The sequence below is a fragment of the Bicyclus anynana genome, chromosome Z (genome assembly GCF_947172395.1).
Source record: "Bicyclus anynana chromosome Z, ilBicAnyn1.1, whole genome shotgun sequence".
NCBI classification, from domain to species: domain Eukaryota; kingdom Metazoa; phylum Arthropoda; class Insecta; order Lepidoptera; family Nymphalidae; genus Bicyclus; species Bicyclus anynana.
Genome location: NC_069110.1, coordinates 252,945 through 280,401, shown reverse-complemented (window position 1 = coordinate 280,401; position 27,457 = coordinate 252,945). Strand labels below are relative to the sequence as shown.

General features: G+C 38.9%; 1 protein-coding gene across 2 annotated transcripts; it reads right to left on the bottom strand.

The window, feature by feature from the left end:
- Positions 1-1,887: 1,887 nt before the first annotated feature.
- On the bottom strand, positions 1,888-27,191 carry LOC112053746 (phytanoyl-CoA dioxygenase domain-containing protein 1). Of its 2 annotated transcripts, XM_024093281.2 has the most exons (6): positions 26,937-27,184; positions 9,113-9,259; positions 8,342-8,458; positions 3,924-4,074; positions 3,278-3,523; positions 1,888-2,769 (listed from the first exon to the last, which is right to left on the bottom strand). In XM_024093281.2, exons 1-6 carry the CDS (start codon positions 26,958-26,960, stop codon positions 2,582-2,584), a joined length of 873 nt encoding a protein of 290 aa, XP_023949049.1. In that variant the 5' UTR covers positions 26,961-27,184; the 3' UTR covers positions 1,888-2,581. The 2 variants fall into 2 exon arrangements, with proteins under 2 accessions (XP_023949049.1, XP_052746508.1); XM_052890548.1 differs by lacking the exon at positions 8,342-8,458 and having other exon boundaries at positions 26,937-27,191.
- Between the last annotated feature and the right edge of the window lie 266 nt (positions 27,192-27,457).

Genomic DNA, 27,457 nt, shown 5'->3' with positions numbered 1-27,457 from the left:
ACTTTGTATTATCTTCGAAATTATTTAATTAATTAACATACTATAAAGGGCAAATCTTATCTCCATAATATCCTTGTGATTATTAAATAATTTATTTTGATAAGGATTTAAGTTTAGTAGTATAAATAATGACGTAAACCTAAGTATATAAAATTAATAATTTTAAAAACACAAAAGGTACTATATCTGCTAATATATAGAAGATAGATATATGGTGTCGCGGACTTTTTTGTAGAACTTTTAAAGATACATAAAGCCTCCATTCATTAATTTCAATTTTACACAATGGTTAAGGCAGCGCATGCGAATAAGTCTGCTTAAGAGGATTTTCGGGCCGACATGTATGACAAAAACTGTGTTAACTCGGCGAATATATATCATACTAATATAAAATATAGCCTATACTCTCCCGATAATGTAGCATTCTACTGGTGAAAGAATTTTTAAAATCGGACTAGTAGTTCCGAAGATTACCCCATTTAAAAAATGTGACAAACTTACAAACTTTACCTCTTTATAATATTAGTATAGATATAGATTAGTATAGATAAAGAGGAAAGATTTGATTTGTTTGTTTGTATGTTTTGAATAGACCCCGGAACTACTGAACCGATTTGAAAAATTCTTTCACTGATGGGAAGCTACACTATCCCCGAGTGCTCTAAACTACATGTCATCCCAATATTCTTGCGGAAACGGGACCATACCACACCATACAGATGAAACGCGGCGTCAGCTAGTCTATATGTAATATCGAAAGTTTATAACAAAATATAGAAAAGCGCTTGATGTACAAACATGACATCTAGCAGGCTGGTGAAGTTACCAACGCTTCCGTTAAGAACGGATTTTGTGACAGCGGCTCGATAAAAGTAGTTCTAAGACGCGGGCGTCCTCTGTTTAGAGATAAAATCAAACACTACACTGAAGAAGCAGAGACGCCTAGCTTATTGTAATAATTAATAAAGGATCAGATCAACGTTACAGCACATGAACATTAGACGTACTAGTACTACCAAAACATAGTTTATAGAAAGCGTTTGGTCTACTTTCTTTCAAACACTTGGACACTGATTATTACCAGCTGCTGGAGATTATAATGCGAAACACACTGAATCTAAAAAATATTTATCACATCAAATTTAGGGGAGTTGTTGAAATCTATCGAGGGACTAAGTACAACTTGACGTTGCGTCTTCAGGAGAACCAATCTTATGGTTTTGGCCTTCTGATTTATATAATAAACCAGATTGTTCACAGCTGACGTCATAGATACAAAAGATGTATCTGGTTCTAATACAAGATGTTTGTCCTGATATGATTTAACCTCTTATCACTCCCCAAAGAAAAGTATAAGAACTTAAGCTGCAGACGAAAAAACAAACAAGATACAATTCAAAGTGATAATATAGACAACTCGCTTGAACTCTGTTTTTGAAGTCAATCAAGCAGTTCACGATCTTACAAAGAAGCATCAGGTTAGTAAAATGGCTATCTAGAAAATATCCACCAGATCAATTTGAATAAAATGTCTCTCCTCTATCTCTCTGGAAAGCAACTAAGCAATCGAAAAGATCAATTTGGTCGTTAATCTCTTATAAAAAAGATGACGGAAGCTACCCGTAGGCCAATAGTGACCGAGATAGTATATTTTTTTTCGAAAAATTAATCTGTAATATTATCTACTGCTCACGAGGCTCCGTGGCTCATGAGGGTTTCTTTTCAACTAAACAAAATAAGAAACGGTAATTAAACAACAACAAGCAAATTAATACTTCGCAGCTTGCAAGCTCTGTTATAAAAAGCTCTACTGATGGTAAAAATGACGCAACACTGCCCACCCACAATGACCGTTGGTGAAGCGTGTATTAAAATAAATAAACAATATAATTGTTTGATATTTATTTTATAAGAATATCACAATATGTATCAATATAATTTGGCAGATTCATCTTTCTCATATAAGCGTGGGACGCCGTAATTAAACATATGTTACGCTCAAAGATCGACAACGCATAATGAGCGGAAAAACTTCGATCAGTGCCTGTTTCCTCAAACTCACGTAGGTAATTTATCGTAAAACACTTCTTTTTTTATTCGCCATAATTGGCGCTGACATGAAAATTCACTCTCATATACAGAGAAGAAATGAATAAAATTGATGTTTAAATCGTTGTGACCTGTTTTCCCGCTTACTGAGCGTTCTTGATCTTTGAGCGTAACACATATACTCTTAGCAAGTTTTATACAATCTTAGCAACATATCTTACATAACGCTGTTTATTTTATTTAAATCATCGGAGTATCGTCCCATTAGAGACGATACTCAGCATCATATTAATAAATTTGCATATTAATGCTAAATCAGCAAAATCTTAATTTAATCAATATTTTATTGATCATGTCACAAGATAAATTATGTCAAATATTAAATAAAATAGGTAATACAAATGAATGTATTTTACTTTTTTTTAATTGTATAGTTAAAATCTCTATGATTGTGACAAAGACCTACAAAGATTCGCAAGAAGAATCTGCGGGGTTTTTATAATGAGCTGCATAAGCGGGCAGTAAAATGTGTTTATTCCATTTGCGGCGTGGTGTAAAGGTTGACAAAGGGTGCCCCACGCCCTTCTTGCAGCCAGTTGTCCGCCGAGTACGAGTTGTTGTGTCGTTCCACGACGTGGAAGGTGTAGGCGTGGCGACTCTTGTCCGACTTGTTGTGCGCGCTCTTGTGGACCACGTGACCGTGTATCACGACGCATGTACCTGGATCGAAAGCATACATTTAAACTAATTCAAATTCACAGTATGTAGTTTGTAGAAAAAAATATGTTGCAGCAAATTTGGCGAAACTTATCCTACTATTATAGAGACTATTTGGGGAGGACACAATTATACCGGAAAGGGATTCACAGTTCAGAAAGCCTGGATGTCAAGTACGGAGGGCAACAATTTGCTGTAGAAAGGAGGCGTAACACGGTTGTGGAGTTACTAAGCACACTCTCGAAAGTATATTCAACTACAAAAACCAACAAGCGCGGAATATTGCGACGACTACACAATATTACACCGTTACCGATTCATCGTCAATCTGCCTGGCGATCGGTCGAGTCTATTGCATCGAGGTGATATTTGACATAATTATCCCATAGGTGGTTACAGTACTCTACGTTTGTTCGAACCTGAGCCTAGTAAAAGATAAGAAGTTGTTTGACTTTGAAGTGCCGCTTAACCTAAGGATATTTGTTATCTTAATTCAGTGCTATTGTAATACCTTTAGTTACAGGAACTGCTGAAAACGCTGACTGCGGGTAAACTGGTGCTGCTCTGTCGTATACCAGCGCTTGTTTGGCATCTTTGTCTGGGTTGCGAATCAGTCGTCTGTGCACCCCCGACTTGTGTGACCCGGCCGCCATCCAGAGACAACCGTTTTGAACTGTTGCGTCTTCCAGAGCTATCCAAAGGCCGACGGGGGGGATCGGCTCCGTGTATAAGTATGAAGCGTCTTGGTGGGCTATCACTGCAATAGGAACATATTTTTAAAATGAACTGTCATCATTATTAACTCTTGGGTTTTTGGTTAGGTAGTTTTAGCTGAACCTACGTTGATTTGATGACTTTAATAAAAAACAGCTGGATAGGAACTCTCACGAGTATTAGTCTCATGCGATTAATATATCTTCTATCGATCAACTATCTTAGTACCCATAACACAAGCTACTGTATGCTTACTTTGGGGCTAGATAGTGATGTGTATTGTTTAAGTATATTTATTTATTTAAAAAAATGAAATTTTATGTAGAAACTTACCTAGCTCTTATAGTGGGTAGGCAAATGGCTCTCAATGGAGCTCAAGTACAAAAGATCCAAAAGTAAGTTTACTGGAACTTTAATATAAAAACTTTATGTATAGTGTATACCTTCACCGCCAAGTCCTGGGTTCTTGTAAATGTACATGCTCTGCACTACGGACGGCTCCACCAAGTCCAGTTCCCGGCACACGGCCTTCACCCTGTCGCTGAACGTGTAGCATCTGAAGATCGGATGCAGCAGGTGAAGCGCGTGTCCTACCTACGAATTACAATTTCTTTGAGTTTACTACTACTAGCTAGACTAGGATAAATAACAATATTATGCCCCTGCCATCAAGTGGGGTGTCAGAACCAGTAATTTATTTCAAATTATTGTGTATCTCATTTATTAGTACCTTTACTGTAATATGAGTAGAAAGTAAACAAAGGAAAATGTTCAAGATCGGTAAAGCCGCTCTCGTTGTTTTCTTCGAAGAGAACTTTGTGCAAGTAATTTTTATGATAAGGTAAATAAAATAAACTAGAACTCATCAACTAGAAGCCTTTGATGGTAGAATGAAATTACAGTTAGGAACTAGGTAGAAATAAATATGAATAACGCTTGGTGGGTTGCAGACATTGTGAGCGAGCCGCGAGGGGTTGATTGGAGATTATATTATGATTGTCGATGTTTTTAAGGTTCCTTCCCTAGATTTGATTTGTTCAAGTATTATACTTATCCATGTTTTCGTTATTTTATGTTATTGTTTGTTGCGCTTTCACACCTAAACCGATATTAAAAATTCTTTTCACCAAGGAAATCTATATCACCAGCGAGTAAAATAGGCTATGAGTCGCATGGACCAACTTATGTTACACCTCTCACTGCGCTTCAATGCGGGTTGATAATATTTTTACTCTTGCAACGACGATTGTCAGATGTCTATGATAAAGACCAGGACTGACGACTTTATCTTTAATGAATTCTTTGTGGTCACAGAGTAACCAGAGTGTCTTTACTAGCAGCGTGGAGAAGCCGGCGAAACCCATAAAAAAACAAAAGTCACGCGTGCGTCTGCTTGACATCCACAAAATTTGTAAGGATCTAGCGGACGCCCGCGACTTTGACCGCGTGGAATTCAGTTTATCACAAATCCCACGGGAACCATGGATTTTTCCAGGATGCTTATGTATTAATCCAGAGTGAAATCTAACTCCATTCCAAATTTCAGCCAAATTGCTTCAGTAGTCGCAGCGTCAAGGAGGAATAAACATACACACAAACTTTCGCCTTTAAAATATTAGTGAGATACCGGTGCGAAGCCGGAGCGGGTCGCTATGTTTTTATAAACAACGTTCACAGTTTTTCTGTAGTGTATTTAGTATCAGCATTGCACCCTTATAAAGCCGGGGCGGGTCGCTAGTTATATTTATAAACCTTCCTATTTAATCACTCTATCTATTAAAAAAAAACCGCATCAAAATCCGTTGCGTAGTTTTAAAGATTTAAGCATATATAGGGACATAGGGACATAGGGACATTGGGATATAGGGACAGAGAAAGCGACTTTGTTCTAAACTATGTAGTAATAATTATAAAATATATTTTTTTTTCGAATCATGTTAAATATTAATAAGTGTGTACTTTAGCAATTTATTTATGTCAGATAACTACATGATGAGTGTATATTATATTTATTAGATCTATCTATACCGGCTAGATGTTAGAATAATAAGAATATATCTAAATATAAATGCGAAAGGTTTTCATTCATCATGAAATCTCGAAAAAAAACGAAATTTAGCAGGGAGGTAGTTTAGGTATAGCTAGTTTATAGTAGGTATCTACTAAAAACGGATTTTGTGATTTGGCCGGACTAAAGAGGTCTAAAAGCTCTCGCAAGTTTGTATGAAAGTCCTTCATTTTCAATGCTACAAACTTGAAATTTGACAGGAAGGTAGTTTGTAGTTCGCAATCGACCATTACGAACCAATTTTGCGACAGGGCCGGATTAGGAAGCTCTAAGAGCTCTCGCAAGTTTCAATGAAAGTCCTTCAACTTCCATGCTAGAAACTTGTAATTAGGCAAAAAAGTAGCTTATAATGGGTAGATGTTCTTTACAGACCAATATTGTGACAGCGCCGGATTAAGGAGGTCTAAAGGCTCTCGTAAGTTTGTACGAAAGTCCTTCATTTATTATGCTACAAACTTGAAAACTAGCAGAGAAGCAGTTTACTGTTGGTAGAGCTCCGTTAATAATGAATTTTAGCCAAGCACATAAAACGCGCGCTAATTCCTCCGGCCGTGTTCGCCTGCCCAAACTTTGGCCGAGTCTGGTACCTAAGTACATATGCGCGGCCTCCTGTCCGAAAGATAAATAATTATTGATTATTGCACTGAAAGCTTCTTCTACTAAACAAATAAAACATTGACGAAAAATGCCGTCTTATGTATAAAACCACAAGACGGCATTTTTCGTCAATAATATTTGAAATTACTGCGACGTTTGAACAATGCGACACTTTATGACTTCGTGTTCTACTAATTCAAGTATGTATCGTTTTTCTTCTTACAATACGCATACAACGTTGATTTTGAATTTTGTATTTGGAGCGGCTACGACACCGTCGTATTCCGTACGCTCCATCTGTATATTATAGATTAATCTGTGTTTGTGGTACGGTTTACGAGTATGTTCTAAAAGACTCGACCTCTTCTTTAGGACTCTTTGTTTTTAGGCCACTTGAAGGCTTAAAGACCAAATAGCTCTTTAGCCTCCTTAGCCTAAAACGGATTTTATCTTCAGTAGAATTAAAAATCGGTATGATGCGATGCGTCAGTTACGTGACGATCAGTGGACGCCTACCATTAGAGCCGGGAAAATTGGCACGCGACATTGTACGACAACAAACGACATCGCTCGTTATTAGTTCTATAACAGTATATATAAGAATAGTTAAAGAAGTAAAAAGGAAAGCTTTCATAAGAGCTTACAGTGTGTAGGCTTTGCTCGCGTGTCGGTAATACTCTGCGAGTACCTATCGGCGACAACTACGGAGTTTTACGCGTGCTCTGATGCGCATTTGTCCCATATTTATTTTTAATACTGCTTTTTTACTGAAAATATTATTCAGAAAAATACGAGCAAGGTTTTAAATTACGAAAAATATCACTATTCTCAACACTCACTCAATGCATTTAGAACTAAACCAGCAGATTACATATTAAGTAATCCACATCAGTTTAAATTATGACTGAACTGTGCATTGAGTGATTAAGAGTCAAAAATATGATGGCGAAGTAATGTAAGTTAAAAATTATGTTCTCATGTTAGCGGTTAAGCCGTTTTTATAAGAATAAATATCATCTTAAACCCTATACCTTAAAAATATTATATTAAATCCTCGTTAGTTATTTCTAGTATACAGGAAGGTAATCGATATATATAAATTTAGAAAAATTGTATTGTACTTGAAGGATAAATGTCAGAGTGGAAACCCAGATAATAATAAGAGCGCATTTACATTAAACGAGGGAATGCTCATTCTATCCTGACTTCAAATTAATTTCGTGTAAACAGAGGTAGAACATTCTCTCGTTGTTCGGGCGAAGTTCACGTGATTATGTGGAACACGACTGCTCGCTCACTTGATGTAATCGATAGTGAAGCGGGCGAGCAATTGCCTGGAGCGATATTTTATTAGAGAGTAAAGCCTCAAACAATGGTCGGTATTTATCTTATGTAATGATTGATGTCAACTTCTTTAATGAATGTCTACCCGATATAATGATGGTAGTCTTCTTATGCAATGATCCTTCGCAGCATTATCATCATCATCATCATATCAGCTGATGGACGTCCACTGCAGGACATAGGCCTTCTGTAGGGACTCCCAAACATCACCATACGAGCCACCTGCATCCAGCGAATCCCTTGATATCGTCAGTCCACCTGGTGGGGGGTCGACCAACACTGCGCTTTCTAGTGCGGGGTCGCCATTCCAGCACTTTGGGACCCTAATGTGTATCGGCTCTTCGAACTATGTGCCCTACCCATTGACACTTCAGCTTCGCAACTCGTTGAGCTATGTCGGTGACTTTGGTTCTTCTGCGGATCTCCTCATTTCTGATTCGATCACGCAGAAATACTCCCAATATAGCTTGTTCCATCGCCTGCTGTGTGACTCTGATCATAGGAGGCCAGGCCCATAGTTAGCGACCAAGTCTCGCAACCATAGGTCATCACTGGCAACACGCACTGTTCGAAGACCTTTGTCTTCAGGCACGAAATTTCGGACGAAAAGATGTCGCGAAGTTTCCCGAATGCTGCCCAGCTGAGTTACATCCGGCGGTTCACCTCTTTCTCGAAATTGAATCACCAAGCGATTTAACGTTCCAGTACGATGTCGTGTAGAAGCCGAAAGGGGTACAACTTTCAAGTAAGCCAGCTTCCATCTTAGATTGCATCGTCACTAATCAGGCGAGATTATAGTCAAGGACTAAGTCGTAAAGAAAAAAAGAACCTTATTAAATGTTTAATGCCTACCTTATTCAGCGACACGCTTGGATCCACCTGCAGCTTGCCATCGGAGCCGACAGCACCAGACTCGAAGAAGAATCTAATCTTGTCATTGCTCTCCAGGAAATATGAATCCGATAGTTGCTGGAAATATTCATCGTTTATATAATTGCTATCGAGATACTCGTACCTACTTAGCTTCGTGGCAACGCTTCACCGGGCATCGTCATAGGTATAAACTTTAAAGCCAAAAAAAACAGCAAATGGTTCATAAAGCTGTATGTCTTGTGACTGACAATATGGTTTGTCATTATTATTAATTTCCCAAATCCATCATACAACTAACCACAGAACGAGGCAGATAAGGCCCATAGTGGCCCGTTACAACTATACAAATAAGAAACAGAAAGAAGTTTATTAGATTAAATAATTACAACACAAATAGAGAGAGCTATGCTTGGAGTTTCGCTGCGTGATCGAAGTAGGAATGAGGAGATTCGCAGACGAACCAAAGTCACTGACATAGCTCAGCGAGTCGCGAAGCTGAAGTGGCAATGGGTAGGCCACATAGTACGAAGAGTCGATGGACGTTGGGGTCTCAAGGTGCTGGAATGGCGATCTCGCACCGGAGAGTGCAATGTTGGTCGACCCGCCACTAGGATATCAAGCGGGTTGCAGGGAGCCGCTGGATTCTGGCGGCTCGAGACCGTTGTGCTTGGAGGTCCAAGCAAGAGGCCTATGTCCAGCAGTGGACGTCTATTGGCTGATAAGGTATGCTGAAGATATTTGGTTATGTACCTGTTTTTCTCCTTCCAGAGTGGAGAAGACTGACTTGTCCGCAGCATGCGCGGCTTGCTGCGCCAGCTCCCGGCCCGCCGCCGCCAGCTCGTCGCACTCGGCTGGGCGGAGGAAGTCTTCCAGCACCACGTAGCCGTCTTGCTCCAACTGGAACACGGACGTTACCACATATACTTACAGATTATACATAACATATGTTGTACTTGCCTTGTTACCAAAAAGGACAGTCTGTGATAGCCATACCTACAGCATTTTATGGAACCGACTTCAAAGACGTATTTCATTTATTTAGACTGTAAAACAAAATTATTAAACCGATTTTCATGAAATAAAATGGGACCAATCTGGAAGGATTCTTTCAAAAAAAAAAAGAATTTTCAAAATTGGTTAATGAATGACGTAGTTATGAGGTGACAAACATTAAAAAAACATACGCGTCGAATTGAGTACCTCCTTCTTTTTTTTAAAGTCGGTGAAAAAGCTTAAAGTGTTCCTAAAGCTACAGTCCCTTACCTGTGGCTTTAGGAACATTTTAAGGTTTTTCACAAGTCCAGAATCTTCGACGCGAATGTACTGATTCCCATAAAAACTCAACAAACAACAAAACAAATAAACAAACTGTCATGACCCATCGACCCCTATATTTGGGGTACTGGAATCAATAAGGAACCCTATAGGGCATGTGCGTGTCCGCCCGAGGCTCAGCTCAGAGATTATTAGTACTAGAAAGCTGTGGTTTAGCATGAGTATGTACATTAAAATTGTGGACTAAGTTGTACAATAAAATTATTAAAAATGTTTTTTATGGTACCTACCTCCTCCACATGTAAAGTGACGATGTTTTCAGTTACGGACAGGTTTAGCTACCCACTGAACATACAAAATGCTAAATATATATCGTCATATTATCACAATTTAACAATAGCTTCACTATACGCACCAAATACTCACATTATAATACAATCATACAAGGACATCGCAATATTTAATCACTAGCAGACGCCGCGCGGTTTCACCCGCGTGGTTCCCGTTCCCGTAGGAATACGGAGATAATATATAGCCTATAATTTTCAACTATTAATGGGCTATCTAACACTGAAAGAATTTTGTAATCGGATCAGTACTTAATTTCTGAGATTAGCGCGTTCAAGCAAATAAACTCTTCAGCTTTATAATATTAGTATATAGATATGTATTTCATTATGTAACTTTTCCTCTGCTAGCGCTGATGGCCAGAGTCGAGCACATCTCGCTCGTCTTCCCACGAAGTCTATTTCAGACCAAAACATAACAACACCCTATTCTTAGAATATTTCACCTACTCACATTTTGTGCGCTGTGCAATGATTATGGCATTAGATAACTGCATAGATTGCACTCATCATTTTTGTTGCATCACAAGTAAATAGTAGTACCTAGTTTAGTATTGATGTTTATTTTTTCTTTTTGTTAATAACAATCTGAAAAGATGAAATTTCACTTGTGAAAATTGCGTGAAAATTTCGACACTTTAATTGCCACAGAATAAACAGTCTAAATAATTTTATCTTATCTGTATAATAATATAATAAAGTATATAATTTTGATTATTTTAAGCCTCAATAGCTCAACGGTTAAGGGGCCTGACTCAAGTCGAAAGATTATAGGTTCGAATCCAGCCCGCTGGACTATTTGTCAAAACCTCTACTAGACAGTTTTTTCCAGACCAATTGGAGGGGAACGGGTATATTAGTCATATTGAAAATATGTGGCGATTGGTCTTAAAAAAAGATCTATCTACATATTTACCTCATCAAAGGTTTAAGTTATAATAACATGGTACCTTGCTTATCAATGTGTTAACGTTCACCGACTTATCGCGGGCCTTGAATGAACAACGAGCAACAGCTAGCTGCTAGCTAGCTACAGGAGCTAATAATAATTGTTGTTATTCCATACATTTCTACACTCATATGGTATATGGATGGTCTTATATGGTGTAGATGACAAAAGCGATGTCGACTGAGTACGTAAGTCCCTCTGATTCACACGGCGGTGTCTGTATCCGTTTTGTATTGTACGATCTCAATGAACTGAGAGTGGCAAATATATTCCCTTACCACTCACACGACGTCTCGTCTTAGACGTTTAGTAAGTATACGTTAAACGACATGCAGGACTTTTCTATATGGACGTATTACAAGCTGTGTGCATCCTAATAAAGGCTACATCTGACATAGGATAGCATACCTATTGTATGTCTGATGTATTAGCCTTTTTTAGGGTTCCGTAGTCCATAAGGAAAAATAATTTCGCCGAAATATATTGTTACATTTAAAATTGGAAAAAAAGCATTTTTTGGGTTTCGCTTTATGCAAAGTGACGATGATTTTTTATCGCATGGTGTAGGGGATCGTTACCGGCATTATTGTGCAATAAATAAGAGTTCATACTGCTATAGTTAGTTACTAGTTACGGAACCCTATACTGCGCGTGACCCGACATGCACTTGGCCGATTTTATCGCTCTTTAATTTAGATAATATATCGCCAAGTTACAATGTTATATGAGTCGTTATGCCGCATATCATTAACGAATCCAATGAATTGGCAAAATATCGTATTGCGTCAGTAAATTACTTCTACATCAAATAAACCGTGTGAAAAAACTTAGTACTTATGTTAGTACGGAGTTGGGATGTTGGTTATGAGTTATGTCATACCGCGTACATCGGAGAGCACTATCGGTCGTTATCATCAACATCTATAGTAATAGCTAAAGAGGCGACCATCATCACCAGTCATCCAACTCTCATTAGATCAGTGTGGACGATCTAAGCTTCACTGAAGGGAGGCCTAAAATAGCTTGATAATGATGGGACTGATTGTATACGCTTGTTAAGAATGCAATAGCCTAAAGTTAGGTTTATCAAATGAATATGCTTCGGCCGAGCGCATGAATTACTCGTAATTATTCTGTTGTATTTTAGGTTCGTTGGTGAATCTGAAATTCGACTAAATAATCGCGCTTCACAAACTGAAATCCTTGCTAATTTGGCTGTGCAATTAGTTCACTGGCGGGTAATATTATACGTAGAGAGATTATTGTATTTATAGACATATACACCCTTTTGAACGTTTAGTTTGGTCGAGAACAGCCAAACTTGCGAATATTCCATAGAATGGAAGGAAAAATAAAACGACACAAAAGACAATGGGCGTCAACTAACTTTAATAAAAAGGAGGAGGTTTCTCAATTCGACCGTATGTAGGATGAAAGGAGATTTTCTGAAGGTGGGTACCATGTACCTACCATGATAAGGAAATCAGGATCTGAAATTGACATGAAGAAATTGAGGGAAACTTTCAAAAATTGTAAGAGTGGCCAGTGTGTTTATCAACTTTATCATGAAGTATTTTAAAGCACTACAACTTATTGCAGGTCTAGAGTCGATCTGATGATGGAGCTGAAACACAGACGAGGGAATTCGTCAACGATTTACAGCAGTCACCTTGTGCTTTGGTTTGATTAATTTATATTATTGACAATTTTACACCAAGATAGGTTGTGAATGTTATTAGGAGTCTAGTACTGGAGACGAGGGATAGTTGAGGGAACTCCTCAAGGGTTTACAGTAACTACCTTTCGTCTGGGCTTATATAACCTGCATTGTTGTGAACCTTAAAACTAGTTGTGTCGTGACTGTCATTAGGAATCTATTAAGAAGAAAGTTAAGAAAAGTACACGTTTTAAGTTATATCACATGATGTTTTTCTACAATTATTAGAATTAAAATAGAAACATTCCGCGAAATGGTAACACTAAGGTTTCAAAATAAGTAAACCATATTTCACTAATGGACGCGAATTTAGAAGTGCCCAATGTCCGTTACAATTTCACTGACAGTATTATTTATCGTCAAAAATCCCAGGCCCTATTTTACAAGCTTTTATTTAATTCCACCTGTCCCGTTCTGTCTGTCTGTCGGTCTGCAATCAAATTTCACTTGTTATATTTGATCCACTTTTCGGTTTTCGAGTGAGCTGAAATTTTGCATGCATGTATGAATCGGATGACAATGCAATATTATTAACACATAGAGCTGATGTGATGATGGAGCTGCAAATTCGCCATCGAATTTAGGCTTATTTGATTTGTCTTGACGAGTACTTTGATACCTTTTGATCTGATGATGGATTTGGAAGGTGGCCATAGGAACTCCGTAATTGAACGACGTTATAATAAAATAATTTCATGGTAGACTTGTTACAATTTTGGTTTTAGATTAAGTTACGATAATACGGTAGTAGTAGCTGACAAGGAAAAAGTATCATAATACAATAATTGGACCTTCCCCACGAGTTTAAGTTTATTTTCAACCTGCTGAATTTGAAAAGCCGCCGTACCTAAGCTTTTGAAACTAATATGAAACTTTTCATTAATGTTTCACAAATTGAAGGTGCACTTTTCGAGAAACGTCAATCAAATGCTTTGAAAATTCATTAATAATGACCTACTGCCCACATCGAATGACGTACACATACGGTACTAGCGGACGCCTGCGACTTCGTCCGCGTGAAATTCAATGTAAAATTTCAACCTTTATTTCACCCCCTCTTAATGTTATTTTCGCATTTTTTATTGTTTATTCCACTAATCATTTGACAAAAATAAAACAAAAACGATTTCTATTAAAAAAGCCCACACCTTTTTAACCTCTAATGGGTAGAATTTTGAAAGATCTTGAATTACATTATTTTAAGTACCTATTGTTCTGGTAGTAGGTACTCATCAATTTTTACAAATATAACTTTCTAAATTACCCCTATTTCACCCCCTTCTTATTTTCTTTCCGCGACAAAAAGTTCCTATAACCTTCTTCTTATTGTGGTCTCAAGTGCCAAGTTTTAGTTGAAGTCAGTAGTTTTAGCGTCGCAGACAGGGCAGAACAGGGCAGGACAGGGCAGGACAGGGCAGGACAGGCCAGGACAGGGCAGGACAGGGCAGGACAGGGCAGGACAGGGCAGGTAGAAAGACAGACAAAAATGAAAAAAAAAAATGGTTTCAGTATCTGTTCTACAACGCCCCCCAAAAATTTTCAAAATATCTTCAATATACAGAATTGGACCTGTTACAGTTTTTACCTTTACTGCGTCAGAAGGAGGCTAATGTTTTTCGAGCGTATGTGTGTGTAAAAAATTTTATTTAGATATTGTCATACTTGTTTTTCTCTTTTCAGTTCATTACGCTGAACCAGGCGGAGTTTTAATTCTTTAAATAATGTTGTTTATTATAAGTAGGTATAGATAAGACATAAGAATAGGTAAGATAGATACCAAACGCAATATTCCAAATCGAAAGCGAAATCAATAAATCCGTTTCAGTTCCATATACAAGTAATGCAGTGCGCAGACACACAGAGCGGTTGGGTGCAGTAACAATAAGGGAGACCGAGACATACGAGTAGTAAATCCATTTTACAAGAAGATGAAAAAGACAGCTACGAATGGAACGTATTTTTTATTCAGATATACGATTAATTGAGCTTTTACTACTCTACTTGCGCTAATAATCACAAGACCGACAAAATAGGGAGCGGTGGGTCGGACGAGCGGCGCGCGGCCTGCGGCAGCACGAGTAACATGTTAGGCGACGTCGGCCTTCCCTCGCCACTCGTGCATTGCGTGGCGGGCCCGTTTATTTATTTATTTATTACGTTTATTTACTAAAACAATAATATTTAACTAAATTATAATTCAATATAAGTGTAGTGGTTATTTACAAACAAACACAACATGGAATTAAGAAGAAAAGTAAATAAAGATAACTTAAATAAAACATACATATTCAATTAAAACGCAAAAATGAAAGTAAGAACGAAAGAAAATAAAGTAAAATGAGCAAATTTAGTCACAAGAGTTTCAAGAGATGATTTTTTTCCGAAAACTACGAAAATAGAGAAAATGAATCACACTAATATTATTTTAATATTATTTTAATATTAATTATTTTAATATTAATTTAATATTATTTTAATATTATTATTAGTCACAAGAGTTTCAAGAGATGATTTTTTTCCGAAAACTACGAAAATAGAGAAAATGAATCACACTAATATTATAAAGGCGAAAGTTTGTGTGTGTATGTTTGTTCCTCCTTCGCGCTACTGAGGCGATTTGGCTAAGATTTGGAATGGAAATAGATTTTACATTAGATTATCACATAGGCTACTTTCATCCCGGACAAATCTATGGTTCCCGCGGGGTTTCGGAAAAACTCAATTCCACGCAAACAAAGCCACTTTGCTTAGGGCGTTTGTTTACTATGTCTTTACTGACTATAGGTACATCCAAGTGTTGAAGTGTTTGTATAAAAGCACCACTATGTCATTCCATATACAGGGACAGACTACGAGGCCAATTGAATTGCAGCGAGGAATGCGGCAGGGAGATGTCATCTCTCCGAAGCTATTTCCCGCCGCATTGAAGATGTTTTTAAGCTTTCGACCTGGAACGGATTTGGCATCAACATCAATGGTGGGTACATCACTCAACTACGATTTTCCGACGATGTGGTCATAATGACAGAGACCCTGGATGACCTTATGCTCAACGACCTTAACAGAGTTTCTCAACGTGTGGGTCTAAAATGAGCATGGATGAATGTACCGCTCCACCCAGTTATTGTTGAGGACTCAGCGCTCGAAATTGTAGACGAATATATGTTCCCCGATCCCGCACCGGAAAGCGCAGTGTTGGTCGACCCTCGACTAGGTGGACCGAGGACATAGAGCGGGTTGCAGGGAGCCTCTGGAGAGTCCCATCGGCTGATAATGGTGATGATGATGATGAACTACTACTTGCTCTGATTGCGGCGTGGGCTTTACATTGAATATCCGAGTATATGCTGCGACTTCCAAATAATACATTTACGTTAGTATTGGGTACACTCGACCTACGCTCATAGCAGTACGTAGTGTGTGTTAACAGTTATCTGTAATTTTATTAGGAAATGCGATTTGCTGAGTAGGGTTGCTGATAAAACTCAGTTTCGTGATTTTACCCAAATAAAGGCATCTCCTAACATGAGCAAAAGAGCGAGCTGTAGTGAGGTACGTTAATTGCTGCACGGGAGATATTTATTTGGTCTGTATGTATTTTATTTGTATTTGTTACGTAGTAAATATGAACTTATTCTGACCAAATAAAAATTACTATTATTAATAACGTACCCATATGACTGACATAGTCACTGCTAGACTAGTGTATTTTAGCTACTTTCACTGCATTATGTCTGGTATTTTACTATGGGGTAATGCTGCTGATATTGATAATATATTTGTTTGGGACCTAGAGAGTAGTTAAGGGAGAAATTTAAAGATATAAAAAAATTACTGTACACAGTCAGTAGGTATATATTTGAGAATTTAGTGTATGTACATAAAAAACATGGCAATTTTAAAAGGTGTGATTGTATTAATATTAATGTCAGACATAAAAATGAAATTGTTGCACACCACACTAAGTTACAAAAAATAGTAATTATTTTAAGTAACCAATATTCTCCTTTTTCACGTATTAGTTGTAGTGATGGTTGTCGTGTTAGGAGTGGCAGGGGGCAGAGGGCACGACAATAGTCTAGCGGTGGGGACACAACCGATGCGCTAGCTTGTAGCGCTGTTCTGACACCGATGGCCTCTCGGCGTTAAGTCCGCCCTCACCTGGACCTATTGAGGCATTCATCTATACTTATAATAAATCTGTAGACGTCAATTCTGTACAGGAAATATATTTCCAAAATGTCTATCAGGGGGTGATTAGTGATCGATACTGATGCCAAAAATGCAATTAGTAAAATTTTTGTCTGTCTGTCTGTATGTTCGTTACAGAAACAAAAACTACTGAACGGATTTTAACGAAACTTGGTACAATTCCTCTACTTAATCCTGGGCAGGTTATAGTATACTTTCACATCACGCCAGGATCAATAGGAGCAGAGCAGTGAAGGAAAATGTTGAGAAAACGGGAGAAGTTAGTCCATTTTTTTAAGCTTCCGTCACGTGTGCAGCCTTAATGGTCAAAGCTACAAGAAATCATGTATGACGGAAATGTTCTCCTTAAAGTTATATAAAAAAAAACACAACAGCATATATATATATATATATATATATATATATATATATATATTTTATGGTTGACTCACAATAACACGTGTAACTCCCGATAGCTTAGCAGTTCGGAGCTTTCTAATTATATTTGACTACTCTTATGTTTATAACACTCATCAATTTAACATTATTACCTATTCAATAAAAAAAGAATTATATAAATCGGTAAAGAAACACCAAAGTTTATACATGAAATACGCGAAGCCATTGCGCGTGAATACTGATTCATGCTAAAAGGATTATTTTTGTGTAAAGGTCGCCGCGCTCGACGCGACTCGCGGCGGGAGGAATAAATAGGCGGATAAATAAAGAGGTGCAGCTTTAATGGGTAGGGTTGCGTAGGGTAGGGGTAGTGTAGGGATAGGGTAGGGTAGGGGTAGGGCAGAGATAGGTTAGAGTAGGGAAGGATAGGGGTAGTTGAAGGTTTACATCGATTTTCATGCGGACAAAGTCGCAGGCGTCCGCTACTTCCAAATAAAATAACAAATAACTGCATGTTTTGGAAATTTTTCCTTAAGCGCAAATGTTAGCAAATTCAAGAATGACCGGACGCCGTATAATTTGCCGGACGCAGAATTCTAGCTCTGTCTACGAGTATATCCGGAAGCGTGGCAACCCTGACAGTGAATACAGCAGGGGGTGTGTTATTGGAAAATATTTCTTGTAAACTGAATGTCATATTCCGATATAGAAATACCTTGAGTTTATTTCTAGGATTCAATTCCCAGTTAATCTGAGAAGAAGCTTATTAAATAGAACCTTTGCAAAAGTCAGGAAATCAGATAAATTATTTACTTACCTAGCTTTTCTATATTTTTATAAATATGTTTACTGGAATTCAAATGGAATCAGACTTTTGCAATAGGATAATAATATAATTATATGGACGAATGAAATAGTGAATCCTTACTTACTCGTAGTTTTTCTTCAGATTATTATTTACCTACTCGAGAGTTGTTTGGGTCATCTATTCATGATCCAAGAGCTAGTGGGAAATTATATTTTGTACAATCTACATTGGATCTACATTAAACCTATATTCCTCCGAAACGGTTGACCGATTTTGATTATATTTTATAAATGTACTAGCGGACGCCCGCGACTTCGTCCGCGTAAATTTCGATGTCAACAGTACTACTACCCCTACGAACCCAATTATACCCAGGTGTATAACGAAGGATCTGGTTAAATAATTGGCTTAATAAAATTATGTTCCTTGAGGAAAAATACAATTTTTATATCACTCTTCCAGGGCAAATTGTTCGCCGGTGTACCAAAGTAGCGAAGTAACATTTGAACTGTATTATTTTTTTTGAATTATTTCTTTCTGTTACCAACAAGCTTAACAAACAAGAAAACAAATAAAAAGAACAAACAAACCAATCATAAGCGGGGGGAGGCCTGGCTCTACAATAAAGGTGATGACAGCTTTTCTTAATGTATATAAATTAGGAGTATGCTAACAGTAAAGCAACTTTGTAAAAGTTTTTTTTTTTATTCTTTACATGTTAGCCCTTGACTACAATCTCACCTGATGGTAAGTGATAATGCAGTCTAAGATGGAAACGGGCTAACTTGTTAGGAGGAGGATGAAAATCCACACTCCTTTCGGTTTCTACACGACATCATACCGGAACGCTAAATCGCTTGGCGGTACGTCTTTGCCGGTAGGGTGGTAACTAGCCACGGCCGAAGCCTCCCACCAGCCAGACCTGGACCAATTAAGAAAATCTCAATCTGCCCAGCCGGGGATCGAACCCAGGACCTCCGTTTTGTAAATCCACCGCGCATACCACTGCGCCACGGAGGCCGTCAAAAAAGTAACAGTATCTGCGATTATTATTTTCAGAGCTACAGGGATTTAAAGGGCAGATTTGCGGAGCAGCCGTGGATCCCTGAAAAACGCCCCGCCGTAGGTCATAATGATCGTTAGATTTGTATGAGCGAGCGTTCAAACAAAGTTACTAACATCTTTGTTATTTGTACCGTGCGGGTTTATATTTATAGTTCATTTATTAAAACGTGTCACATTTTATGTAAGGAAGTAGATTTTGAAATTTTATAATCTTATTTATTTTGCCAATATCCAGATATTATTTTTTTATGTATAAATTAGTTAAAACATTGACCTTATTTACCCGAATGTATAATAAAAATCAATATATTCAAATCTAGTCATCGTCCCTTGGCTGTTAATAGTAATGATGACTAATGTCTTTATTGTGGATTCCAAAAAGAAATAAAATATTTTTAAATGTAACAGCGCTATTTACAGAACATTCGCATTCGTCGTCAATCCAAGTGCCACAAAGAAGTGAAGCAGATGTCGCGAGTCACGACATGTTCACAGGAACACATCTCGAACGTGCCGCAGCTCATGTGATTTGTTCAGGACCGTGGGAGATAAACAGATGTCTTTAAAACCTTGCGTATGCTACATACTTATTTGTGTAAGCCACAACAACTATTTTATTTACAATATTTTGGTTTATTTATTTAGTCTTGTTAGCATAAAAAAATTATATGTCGTCTTGTTAAGAATATCTATATAAACAGTTAGTCAAAACCAAAACATTATATTGCATTGATGATGTAAATTAATTTATCAAATAAAACACGGCATACAAACATAAGTACAGACATTAATAAAAACCATGATTTTGTAAGAAGATTCTAAATTGCGAACGACCAAAGTGCGAGTGATTCTTGGGCAGTAGCAAGTAGTTTAGTACCTACGTTACTCGACTCAAATGCTTTTTTGCAGACAAGCAGGCACGTGAACTATTGGATGGTGAGTGACCAGCATTACGGGCTTCGCCTTCTAGACGAGTTTAGAAACGTGTCTAGAAGTATTACCATGACCTTACGATTATTCTAATAATAATTATATTAGCGAACGCCTCACGGTTTCTCATCTAGTACGAAGTACCAACGAACAAAAAAAAAACATTTGAAAAACAATTGGGTAAGTATTCCAATGCCCATAATGTAGTTACCTAGCGAGTATTTTTTTTTTTTTGGGAAAATGGTAATTAGTCGCATATTTGTCGCACACAGCAAACACACAGCCCATTGAAGCGAATAAGTTTGCTATTTCCTCATATAAAGACTCTGAAACCTCATAAAGAGAAATTAGGCTTCCTCACAAAAATATGGATTGGTAAACACTGGATAATTCTAAATACAAAAGGTAGGCAGGTAGATTCCTACAATTCGTACAATACTCAGCCCGGAGTTTGAAAGTTAGTGGTTAGTTGTAGTGGTGTAACACCCGTGCTCCGGAGAGCATGCTGTGCCGTCAATTCCGGTCATCACCATTAGCGCTCGATAATGTATTTCACAGAATCACTCCGAGTCTGAGCCCACCAACCGGTATTAGAGTAGCGTGGTGGGTATAATGACAGTGATGATGTGAGGCCTCAAGGATATTATGAGAAAATTTTGCGGGAACTAGCAAAACATAAATCAATAGGTATACAATTACATGTAGGTACAAATTGTAGGTAGGTACATCACGAGCATTCACAAATACATGTATAATTAAATACCTAGGTTAAGTATATTTATAGTTAATATTTAATGTATAACAAATCAATCATTCGCGAAATGCTAATAAATACACCCGTCACCCATACTGTCTACATCATTCGTACTTATAATAATAATTGTTAGATTTTTAATTATTTAATATGTATAAATACATAAGATAACATATAAAACTCCTTCTTCCACATAAATATTTTAATCTGTACTGTTTATTAATGATTATGGTTTTATTCTGAGGTTTGGTGGGGTAGTTGTTGTCTAAAAAAAGAATGATGACATGTCATGTGGTGATAAGTTAAATTGAACTAATGTAATACCCATATAATAAAGTAACGATTTGTTTAAGAATGAGTAATAAGATATTTGGAATACAGTTTAATCATTTCAGCTTGTGTTTTTTTATGTCAATTTAACATAATAACATAGGTACTTTTACATAATGTATCAAATGACATTTTTAAATATATCTATAACCAATAAATTACTTAATTAGGTACACACGCGGTTGGCAAGTCGGTAATTGCTTTCGAATGGAGAATCCATTTTTCAATCGGCATTCTGTAAGAATAACAGACAGAGCGCACGGAACACAGCATTCATTCGTAAATTCGAAATGCAAATTCAACAAAAAAAGAAGGAAATTGAACAAAATATTCAAAATCGGCCCATAAATGACAAATTATCGCTGGACATACATAAAACTTGTCGCGTCAGTATTTTCCAATATTAATCAAGAAAAATGGCGACTTATTTTTTTTTAAACTGTTCATAAATACTGAAAATTAAGATGGGGTATTTATTAATAGGTAGTTATTTGATTATTAGTTTATCATGATATTAATTTACGTACCTAATTGTTGTTAGTGTTATAGGGTAAATGTGTGTCCCTATTATATAGGCTGAATAGAAAGTCCAGTAGAAGTTAAGAAGGAGCGAGAAATGATAGTGATAGGCACGATAGAAGAGTTTATTGCACAAGCACAGATATAGGATATAAGTATAAGAGTTCACAACACAAGAGTACACAAATACGGAAGTAATATTGAAGACAAAAGTTTTATAATAGACTAATTCGTTCGCGGTTAAATTGTCGCCGACTGCAGCAGAGCGTAGGTACTGGTGCGGAGTGTCCGCCGGGCGGCGGGCGATCGGCCGCGCGTACCGCCCGCGGCTTGCGCGTGTGTGTGTCTCCTCGTACATGACTACGCACACTAATGCCGCGCGCTAATATTTTAAATATTACATAATATAATATGATATGGGCGAGAGTAGCCCACATCACTCCCCCCCAAGAGACCTGGTTAAGGTCGATGAGATAAATGTATATTTTTTAAATTACAAATCCCTTGACTGCAGTCTCACCTGATGGTGAGTGATTGCATGGTGCTAACGTGTTAGCTTACTATTACCAAAACTTAACGGATTATAAGACTAAAGATGATACAAAAAATATAAATTTTAAAACTACATTGAAACAAATGAGTTGCAAAAAAATTGATAATTATTTAAAAATCTAAATGAGAAAAAAAATATTGTGAAAGCGATAACACAACTCAATACCTATTTGCAGATCAAAACATGTAACACAGTAATTTATTACCTAATACAAATTAAACTAAGTAAAAAGAAATAACTAAATACAGTTAAATTAGAACATGATTACTACTACTATAACAAAATATAAGAGAAATAATTTATATTTTAACCGAAAAACGTCACTATATGTAAATAATTTGCGAGCGTAATAACAAAGTTGTAGGTAATGAACTAGGCGCTCGCTAAAACATCGAAACAGCGAGCGCTGTGCTTCACCTTATCTATAACCGGTTTACCGGTGCAACGGCGAAGTGCGTTTCGATTGCTCGACACTTGTGAAATAATATTTAATTATTGTATGAAATTATATTGGTCTGTAAAAATTAGGAAAACGTACTACGCGTCCCGAACGCGTCTTTTTGACGTTTTCTTGAGTCGGAGTGTTTTGTTTATGTTGTATAGGGTGTTCTGTGTTATGTTGTATAGAGTGTTCTGTGTTATGTTGTATAGGGTGTTCTGTGTTATGTTTTGTTTTGTGTTTAGGCTTTGGTAGGGGATTGGAATTAGGTTTAGAAGGGGGAGGTTGGGTAGGTTTGGGTATAGGAGAAGTGTCATTTTGTATGTAAGCAGGTTTAAGGCGATCTATAGATACGTTGACACTTTTACCTCTAACTGAAATTGTGAAAAATTTATCGTTACGCTCGATTATTTGGTGGGGGCCGGAATAGGGTGGTTGTAAAGAGCCACGCACTGCTCCTTCCCGTAAAAATACGTGCGAAGATGTATTTAAATCTTTAAAAATAAATATTTTGTCTTTGCTGTGCCGTGCTGCAGGTGATGGTTGTAACCTAAGAGTAAGTTGACGCAACCGAGTGGTAAAATCAGTAATGTCGGTGGACTCGGGAGCTGTTGGCTGGAAAAATTCTCCAGGTAGCCGTAACGGCTCGCCATAGACCAACTCGGCCGACGACGTCTGTAGGTCCTCTTTATATGCGCTCCTTACGCCGAGTAAGACAAGCGGCAGGGAGTCAACCCAATTCACATCAGCATGGCACATTATAGCCGCTTTTAGCTGTCTGTGGAATCGTTCCACGAGGCCGTTGCAAGCTGGGTGATACGCGGTTGTTCTGCGGTGTCTAAATCCAATCACTTTTCCAAGGTATTGGAAAAGAGCAGATTCAAACTGTCGCCCGCGATCTGTGACAACATCCGTGAAACATCCAAATCTGGATATCCAGGATATTAGTGCCTTCCCAACTGTTTCGGCAGTCATGTCGACCATTGGTGTAACTTCAGGCCAGCGTGTGAAACGATCCACTATGGTGAGACAGTAGCGGTATCCCTGTGAAATGGCGAGGGGGCCGATTATGTCGCAGTGAATGAATTGGAATCGGGCACGAGGGAGTTCGAATGTGCCCAACGGAGAGGAGACATGCCTTGTCACCTTTGCGCGCTGACAAGCAAGGCAGTGTTTAGACCATTCTCTGCAGTCTTTACGCACGCCAGGCCAAACGAAACGTCCAGCAACCAGTTTGGCGGAAGCGTTGGCGCCTGGGTGGCTGAGACTGTGAAGATTCTCGAAGAGTTGTCTCCGAAAGGGTTTGGTGATGAATGGCCTGGGTGTCGGTGTACTGATATCACAGTACAAAGGTACGTGACTCCCAGGTAAGTTCATCTTCTTGAGACGTAAGGATGTGTTGTCCTCAAGATAATTAGCCAACTCTGAGTCGTCGGCTTGAGATTTTGCCAGGTCTGCGAGACTAATTGGAGCTCCCAGTTCCTCGATGCGCGACAGTGGATCGGCGACAACGTTGTCTTTGCCAGATATATGTCGTATATCGGTGGTGAACTGGGAGATAAAGTCCAAGTGACGGAACTGCCTAGGCGAACAGTTCTGTTTCTTTTCATGAAACGCGAAACTTATCGGTTTGTGGTCCGTGTAGATAGTAAAATGTCTCGCTTCGACCATGTGGCGAAAGTATTTTATGCCCTCGTAGATCGCTAGAAGCTCGCGATCGTAGGGTGAATATTTTTGTTGAGCTGGACTCAGCTTGCGGGAAAAGAAACCTAGAGGCTGCCATGCATCATCCTGTAGCTGTTGTAAAACAGCACCCATCGCAGTGTCGGAGGCGTCTGTTACCAGTGATAACTTAGCTTGACAGTCTGGATGTGCTAAAAGAGCAGCGTTGGAGAGGCTTTCTTTGGTCTCTGAAAATGCCTGCAAAGCATCGCCGGTTAGGTTGACGGGAGTGGAACCTTTTGCCGTTCCCATGAGAAGGGCGTTAAGGGGAGCCTGAGTCTGGGCGGCGTTGGGCAGGAATCGCCTGTAAAAATTGACCATACCCAGGAAGCGTCTCAGTGCCTTAATGTCCTTCGGCGGAGGAAAGTCGCGTATGGCTTGGATTTTCGTGTCCAAGGGTTTGGTTCCGGCCTCCGAGATGCTGTAACCTAGGAAGGTTACCTCGGGCGCACCGAAAACGCACTTGGACACGTTGATCACCATTCCGTAGTCCCGTAGCCTGCTGAATATCTGCCGCAGATGGCTCTCATGTTCAGCCTCGTCTCTGCTGAAAATTAGAAAGTCATCTATGTAGCAGTAGATGAAGTCCAGCCCACGCGTCATCTCGTCGACGAACCTCTGGAAGGTCTGACCTGCATTTCGGAGACCAAAGTTCATGTAGGGGAACTCGAACATCCCTATCGGACTTGAAATCGAAGTTTTAGGGATATCTTCCGCGCAGACCGGTATTTGATTGTAGGCTTTCACCAGATCAATCGTGCTGAAGACCTTGCAGCCAGCGATACTATGGGTAAAGTCGTGTATATGGCGGATCGGGTACCTGTCAGGGATGGTCCGGGCGTTCAGTCGCCGATAGTCCCCGCAGAGCCGCCACCCATTGTCCTTCTTCGGGGCCAGGTGAAGAGGAGACGACCACGGGCTATCCGAAGGCCTCGCAGTACCGTTGGCGAGCATGGCTTCGAACTCCTGCTTAACGATCTTCAGTTTGTCTGGAGCGAGGCGTCTGGGTTGGGAAGAGACGGGAGGGCCTGGTGTTGTGCGTATGTGGTGTTGTGTGTTATGAGGTATAGTGCGATGAGTGCCGGCTGGACGAGTGATGTCTGGAAAATCACGTGCCAATAACAAATGGTATCGTGATTCTCCAGTGACCACTTTGACAGAAACTATATCCCTGAAAGAAGAAGAAATACATGCAGTGGTTGATAATGATGTAAGATTATCAATAAGTTTCTTATTTTTAACATCTACAACTAAGCCGTAATGCACTAGAAAGTCAACACCAATTATGGGTTTAGTTACGTCTGCTACAACGAAACGCCACGGGTATACGCGTCGAAGTCCTAGGTTCAGCTCGAAGTAAGCGAAGCCGTAGGTCGCGATCGTTGAACCGTTGGCTGCTGCCAAGGTGTAGCCCGTGGGTGCTCGCTTGTCCTTCAGGCTTGACCGTGGGAAGACGCAGAGATCACTGCCGGTGTCCACCAGGAACTGGGTCTTCGTTTTGCGATCGGTAATGAAGAGGCGACGCGACGACGAAGGGCAATCGTTTGAGGCCACTGTCGTGTTTACCGATATTTTGTACTCGCATGGTTTTTTACATTTGCGTGCTTCGTCACCATATTTATTATGATAATAACATACCGGGTTATTCTGCTTGCTCGTGTTAGATTTTATGCTTTGTCGCGGTGTATTTTTGTGGTGTCGGTTGTGAGATCTGGAGCGGCTGCTAGAACGATATGACGGTTCCGTGTCGTCTTCAAGTTTTAGGGTAAGTTGCCGCACTATCCTTTTTAGTTCTGCGATTTTTTTCGACAAATCTTGTACCTGGTTGCTCGTTGATACGGCGGCGACGGTCTCTGATGATATTGTATCATGCACTCGGTCCGCTAAATCTGCCATCGGTTCTGTATAAAATGGCTGCGATGTCCGTACGTGACCGCCCGTTGAAGCGCGAAACTTGTTTGCGCACCGCGTGGCAATGTGGCAATCGTATTTCTTTCTTGCTGGTGCAATTTTCGTACCGTTGTCACTCATTGTTGTTCTTAATCGGGGTCACCAGTATAGGGTAAATGTGTGTCCCTATTATATAGGCTGAATAGAAAGTCCAGTAGAAGTTAAGAAGGAGCGAGAAATGATAGTGATAGGCACGATAGAAGAGTTTATTGCACAAGCACAGATATAGGATATAAGTATAAGAGTTCACAACACAAGAGTACACAAATACGGAAGTAATATTGAAGACAAAAGTTTTATAATAGACTAATTCGTTCGCGGTTAAATTGTCGCCGACTGCAGCAGAGCGTAGGTACTGGTGCGGAGTGTCCGCCGGGCGGCGGGCGATCGGCCGCGCGTACCGCCCGCGGCTTGCGCGTGTGTGTGTCTCCTCGTACATGACTACGCACACTAATGCCGCGCGCTAATATTTTAAATATTACATAATATAATATGATATGGGCGAGAGTAGCCCACAGTGTTATATCTTATGGTATATAGTAACTAGGTACAAATATAATAGATAGCCTTATAGGTAGGTAGGTGCTACTTTTTAGATTAATATATAATTTTAAAATCGTAGGTACCTGACTACGTATTGTACTGGGCATGGCGAATGTTATCGAAGACACTTCTCTTCAAAATAAAACAAGTAACAACTGTACGTTACAGAACACGGGCCACAACTGTCAACTACTAGTAGTTAGTTAGTACTAAACTAAGTACTAACTACAACAAGATGTCACGATGAATCGAAAACGAATACAATATACATCCCATACTGGAGCCGAGCTACCCGCACACTGAATTTTCGATAAATAATCATACAACGCTTGCCAAATTTCCAAGCAATGAGTAACTGTTCTTTTGAAACCCGAATTGGATATGACATACATGTATACCACCTTGTGTACATATAGAAAGTCCGGAGCGTGTGCGCACGATGCTCGATGACGCAGCGCGAGCGGGGGCGAGGGCGATACAACTAATGTGTATGAAATCAGTCGAAGTTTTTATAAAATCCACTTTAAAGTTATGTACATGAGGTTTGATTTGCAATGGGAGACATAAAAGCAAATATGGACGTGAGACATTAGCTACGATATTT

Coding starts and splice junctions, on each gene's coding strand:
- LOC112053746 (XM_024093281.2), bottom strand. CDS start 26,960: ATGCCCAGTACAATACGTAGTCAG. Junction 9,260..26,936: donor CCAGTACAATACGTAGTCAG/GTACCTACGATT, acceptor TCCGTGTTCCAG/TTGGAGCAAGACGGCTACGT. Junction 4,075..8,341: donor CAAGCGTGTCGCTGAATAAG/GTAGGCATTAAA, acceptor TGTAATTCGTAG/GTAGGACACGCGCTTCACCT.